The 5,974-nt window shown below is 42.7% G+C and overlaps 1 protein-coding gene across 1 annotated transcript; it reads left to right on the top strand.

Annotated features, from left to right (window-relative positions):
• The first annotated feature begins 167 nt into the window (after positions 1 to 167).
• Positions 168 to 4,475, top strand: qtrt1 (queuine tRNA-ribosyltransferase 1). The gene is made up of 9 exons (XM_034592200.1): positions 168 to 490; positions 624 to 692; positions 806 to 944; positions 1,058 to 1,252; positions 1,973 to 2,111; positions 2,215 to 2,290; positions 2,394 to 2,503; positions 2,924 to 3,008; positions 4,135 to 4,475. Exons 1-9 carry the CDS (start codon positions 203 to 205, stop codon positions 4,285 to 4,287), a joined length of 1,254 nt encoding a protein of 417 aa, XP_034448091.1. The 5' UTR covers positions 168 to 202; the 3' UTR covers positions 4,288 to 4,475.
• The last annotated feature ends 1,499 nt before the right edge of the window (positions 4,476 to 5,974 follow it).

Genomic DNA, 5,974 nt, shown 5'->3' with positions numbered 1-5,974 from the left:
GATGGAAGCCGGTGAGTGTAGTCCCGCCTCTTGTCTGCGAAAACCTCCAGCTCATTGGCTAATTCTCTTGCCTCTCATTAAACAAGCCTTTTGATTGGCTTACTAAAAGGCGTGCGCCGCACTGTGATCAAAATTGCTGATTCCGGATTGGTCAGCACGGCTGTCAACCGGCGGCGGCCCCGCGTCACGTGCCCGCAGCAATATGGCCGCGACCGTGGAGCGTGGAGCTGCAGCGACCGCTTCAGAAAAGCAGATGTCCGCGAAGAAAGCGCTGTCCGCGGCCTCTCCGCTCACTCTGCGGATCGTCGCGGAGTGCTCGGTGACTAAAGCCAGAGCCTGCGAGCTCATACTGCCGCACAGCGCCGTCAGCACCCCGGTGTTCATGCCTGTCGGGACCCAGGGGACTCTGAAGGGAATCACCGTGGATCAGCTGGACGGTCTGGGATGCCGGATCTGTCTTGGGAACACGTATCACCTGGGCATGAGACCGGTAGGTTTCACAACAACAACAATAATAATAAGATGTCGAATTTATTACGAGTTGTTGTCTTTTATTCATGGCTGCACCAGTTTATACCAACTTTCTTTACTAAACATGTTTTTTCCATCTCTTCTGCACACAGGGGCCTGATTTGATCGAGAAAGCCAATGGTTTACATGGGTTCATGAACTGGGACAGAAATCTGTTAACTGTGAGCGTCTTTCCTAAATAAATCAACCACAGATGATAAAGAGTTGAACACACACAGGTAAAATGGATACTGTTGTGCTTTAATCCTGTGTTGCTTTCCCCCTCCTCTTACAGGACAGTGGAGGCTTCCAGATGGTGTCGCTTGTTGAACTCTCAGAGGTCACAGAGGAAGGAGTCAAGTTCAAGTCCCCCTACGACGGCAAAGAGATCCTCCTCAGTCCTGAGAAGTCCATCAGCATACAGAACAGTCTGGGTCCGTACAGAGTAACATAACTTGTTAACAGTGTTAAGTGATAAAAAACGTTCCCTCTGTTTCCCAGCAGCTAACAGTCAGTCTCTCCATCTGTCTCTGTGTTTGTTTTCCAGGGTCAGACATCATGATGCAGCTGGACGACGTGGTCAGCAGTACAGTGACGGGACCGCGGGTGGAGGAGGCCATGCACAGATCCATTCGCTGGCTGGACCGATGCATAGCAGCTAATAAGAATCCAGATAAACAGAACCTGTTTGCCATCATACAGGGAGGGCTGAACGTAGAGCTGCGCAAAGCTTGTCTAGATGGTAAAACATCCTGCACTGCAGTGATCCTTTTTCCACTTCTGATCACCTACCTCTGGTATCGACATGCATCCTGGATAGGTGGATCATATCTGGATATAGCTTCAAACATATTTAAATGTCTTTAAAATACAGTTTTTTAAAATAGCTTGTAACATTGCAACATTAACTACAAATTTGACATGACACGTTTAGTCACAGCTGGTCAGCAGCTTGGATTGTAAAAACCTTGTTCAAAGTGTCAGGACGTGAAGTGGAATCAAGTAATACAAAAATATTTACTGTCAGAGGCATGATTATTGTCTAAACAATAATCACAACAGGGGAACATTTCCGGAACATTCAGGCGAGGGGTGGCACTTGATTAGAGCATTGAAGAGACAGGACATAACCCATACATTCGGCTGCAGAAAGCACAATGTCAATGTCTTTTTCATCCTGAGATATTTGTATTATTCTGGTTCCGCATCCGTCACATGTCAGAAACGTCATCAACTCGCTTCACTGTGAATTTTTCAAAATTTTCTCCTACTGTATTTTCACATGGGCTCACTCAAACTGAGCATTTTACACAGGAGCTGGTCGGAAAATGTCCGGAGCAACTGACTCGTTCTCACATACAGCCCCTCTACAAAATTTCAGGAAAATGTAATGAGCTTGTCAGACACTGATGATAATGGCTCAAACTTGTACTTAAGACATTATTATCTTCTTCCTTTTTAGAAATGACTCAACGTGATGTTCCTGGTTTTGCCATCGGAGGTCTGAGCGGAGGAGAGGAGAAGGATGACTTCTGGCGCATGGTCACGCTGAGCACTGACCACCTGCCACGAGAAAAGCCTCGATACCTCATGGGTGTGGGGTACGTTTGCCACTGTGCTGTAAGATTCCTCATGATAACTGTGTTTTTATTGTTTCTGATGTTGTTTATTGACATAAGAACTTGCGTTACCCACATGCTGCAGGTATGCTGTGGACTTGGTGGTGTGTGTCGCTCTGGGATGTGATATGTTCGACTGCGTGTTCCCCACCCGCACTGCAGTAAGCTCTCTTCGCCTCACAGTCATTATTCACTCATGTCACATAGCAGCTATAATTCCATATCGAGAGCTGTGTTTCAGACAAGTGTGTCTCTTTCCCGCAGAGGTTCGGCTCTGCCTTGGTGCCTTGGGGATCTCTCCAGGTAAAACATAAGCAGTATGCTAAGGACTTCCAGCCCATAGACCCAGACTGCCAGTGTCCCACCTGCAAGAGGTAAGCTGAGAACAAGCAGCAGCTCATTGTGTCGGAGTGAAGCTTTGGCTCACACGATGCGTCTTGTAGGTTGCTCCTCTTCGGTTTTTCGAAACATTCTCAGAATTAGATGTTTATAAAGCACCGTAGTACCTAAGATGACTTAATTTAGATTTGCTTGACCAAAACTGAATTACTTCTAAACAAGAGATGCTTTGGTGATTTAAGATGACCATAGTCTATAATTCAATCTCATAATTTGTTTATAAATGTATGGTTTATTAATACTTTGAATAATAACTTTGATCTCACATGGCTGAAAATGTTATGTCAACTCATAAAGAGTGTTGTGAGAGAAGGGTGCTCTGAATATGTGGTTCAATGATTTCACGATGATCACTCGATGAAAGGTGTAAATGATGTACCTGTTTTCTGTTTCAGACATACTCGAGCTTACCTGCATGCTCTGTTTAAGAGTGACACTGCAGCCATGCATCACATCACCATTCATAACATTGCCTACCAGGTAAGTGCTCTGTGTATTTGAGCAGAAAAGTTAATATCACTGCATGACTCCAATGGAGAAAAAAAATCCTTTCCCCTCTAAATCTAACTGGAACAAAATAGTTTCCTCCGTGAAGTCCCTGCCACAGACACCAGTCTCATGAACAGAGTTGTTAACCAGCTCCAATGGTTATTTTAAGCCTGTTACACTGTGCTTCATTCTAACCTCACTTATCGTCCTGCTTTGTGTTCTTGGACTCCTCTCAGCTGGACGCCCACTTCCAGGCAGAGCAGCCACAGTAATCATTTTTAGAGCATTTATTAAACTTTGGACTGATGAATATTTAAACTCTTTGAAAACAAATTTGTAACCCTCTCCAGCTTTATGCAAATCAAAAATTCTCGATTAGTCATCTGCGATCTCGGTTTAGTGAGGCCGGTTTGATGCTTCTTGTGCAGAGGAAAATATATATATATATATATATATATATATTTTTAAATGTTGGGTCACTTTCCCTTTCCTATGCATTTCAACAGTTTTAAGCATTTAAAATAGGGAATTTAAAGTCTGAAACTTTTTTAAATATTGTTCTACTTTTATATTTTTTATTAATTTACTTCAAATTAGCACTGTATTGTTCTTTAAAGTTTTCCTTATTTGTGTTAAAACAGCTGATGTATCTGAAATACACTGCACCTACTGCATTAAGTGTGTTTCATCAGTTCATTAGAGTTCCTTTGTGTCCCACATAGCAACCAAATGTGCTTCATAATGTGTTTCCAAGACTTATTTCTCTGTCTTTTCCTCATTCACGGCAATTAAATCACTCAGTGCTCTCTGTGCGCCACAGAAACGGCACAGATGCGCTTTGCTGCTCTGAAATTATCAAAACAAATCTCATCTTGTGACAGATTGGTTCCAAAATACAAAGTACCCATCTGTTTTCTCATTGAAACTGCTCTGGCAGGGTGACTTTGGGGATCTCCTTGTTGTCCTGTTGGGCTGTCATTCTACTTTTACTCAAAGTTACGTCACCCTAAAATGTTCCCGTCCTACAAAGTGGCATCAGAACATGATGCTGTCAGGACCTGTTGCTGACCCGTACATGGCTCAATAATGACGTGTCCTCAAATATTTCTCTTTGCAGCTCAACCTGATGCGCTCTGTGAGACAGAGCATCGTGGAGGGCCGCTTCCCCGACTTCATACGGATATTCATGAGGCGACTGTTTCCGTCTCCTGACCAGTACCCTGGCTGGGCTGTGGACGCTCTCGCCTCCGTCAATGTTACGCTGGAATAAAACCACCGTACTCTAAATGGAGATAAATGTCAAACAGAGACTGGAAGATTGTACATATTTTAAATTACATTTTTTATGGATGACTGTTTTCTACTCATTGTTTATTCTTTGTGCCAGCTCAGCTGCTTTGTTGGCAGTGAGGAAAATTGCTTTTGATCTGAGGGAATAAAAGCCTGATTGACTTTCACGACAAGCGTCTTCATGTAGCCCCACAGATTGTCCTCAGAGTACACATTATGAAAATGTGACACTGTATGGGGTCTAAATGAGGTTTGAAACACACAAACTATCTCCTCTGATATGCTCCAACAGTTTTTGTTGTTACCATGGCTACAAAGCAAGGCCCGCCCACTTGAAATTACATGTTTTGCCTGCCTGTCAACCCTCTTTTGTATTATGTTTTTTTTTTTTTGTGGCTGAGCGAATTACAGAAGTAGTTCATTCTCTCTAAATGCACATGATCAATAAATGCATAGGTGCTCTTTTACACACTGACTGGCAGCGCAGCAGCAATGATCAGTTAAATGAACATCAAGGCTCAGTTTGGGAGTGTGTGCTTGTCATGATGACCACCAGGGGGCAAAATAGACAAAACAAGTGACAGTAAAACTGAGGGATATGCAAGTTTTTTTTAAATAGATTACAAAGTAAAAATAACATGTGATAACAGATCAGGAACATGAGTTGAAATGTACAACAGCACCAAAACACTGAACTGCAAAAAAATGAATCACAGTGCCTGAGCATTTTTCTGAATGGTGTCAAATCATCCATTGTTTTTCCTCACAGGTTCAACAGGCCATAATCCTATATGACACTCTGGGTGGAGGTTTTGTTTGCAGTTTACAGAGGTGCTGGTTTATCAGGGGGCTTCTCTGTGTGCGATTAATATTAATAATGGGGAGGTTAATTTTAATAACACCTGTTGTCTGTGGCTCCGAGTCAACAGTCCTCTCAAGCACAACATTTGAATTTCATTAATGCCGCTGTTATGACCACAGGCTCCAAGATTAAACCTGCAACATGTACCGAGTGGCAGGCAAACCAATATCCAGCACAGCACAACATGTGTGGGGAGCAAAAAAAGGAAAAGAGATGATGGGTCTGGTGCATAATGAGGGTAGTTTCATGTGGATCTGCCCTTAATTACAAGTGTCTATTGTTTAGTTACAATATGAGCAAAGTAAAATATTCATAAGGGGGATTTTGCTTTGATAATACTGAGTTTGAATATTAGACATTCACTGGGAATTCTATGTGATGATTGTTTCATAAATGCGTTATAGGGTTTTGTTTATGAGGAGGGTGTTTTCCTCGTAGAACATCTTCAGCTTGAGTGTTTCGATTATATTTAGCATATATGTGCTCAGCGAGAGGAGAACAGCACTCAAGAGATCAGTTGCCAAGCCGTGCAAAATCGTGTTAAGTGTTTGGGAAAATGAATAAGCACGACCACAAATACTTGCACTAAATAAATCGGATGTGTCCTCATAGCCTGAATGTTTCAGCAAGCCAATTACCAGCATTTATACAGAGCGTGCTTCTTTTAAACTGAATCCGGAACAGAATCCCAGATCTAATGAGGAAACAGCTCTCTGTGCGCAGTAATAATAATTATAGATGCGCTCAGCTCTCCACAGAAGTGTGATCACGTGTGTATCTGTGACAGTTGTATTGTCATTCAGCA

This window comes from Hippoglossus hippoglossus, chromosome 8 (assembly GCF_009819705.1).
Source record: "Hippoglossus hippoglossus isolate fHipHip1 chromosome 8, fHipHip1.pri, whole genome shotgun sequence".
NCBI classification, from domain to species: domain Eukaryota; kingdom Metazoa; phylum Chordata; class Actinopteri; order Pleuronectiformes; family Pleuronectidae; genus Hippoglossus; species Hippoglossus hippoglossus.
The sequence above is the reverse complement of the archived record's forward strand: the minus strand, read 5'-3'. Positions and strand labels throughout refer to the sequence as shown.

Coding starts and splice junctions, on each gene's coding strand:
- qtrt1 (XM_034592200.1), top strand. CDS start 203: ATGGCCGCGACCGTGGAGCGTGGAGCTGCAGCGACCGCTTCAGAAAAG. Junction 1,253..1,972: donor GCGCAAAGCTTGTCTAGATG/GTAAAACATCCT, acceptor CTTCCTTTTTAG/AAATGACTCAACGTGATGTT. Junction 2,112..2,214: donor CGATACCTCATGGGTGTGGG/GTACGTTTGCCA, acceptor CACATGCTGCAG/GTATGCTGTGGACTTGGTGG.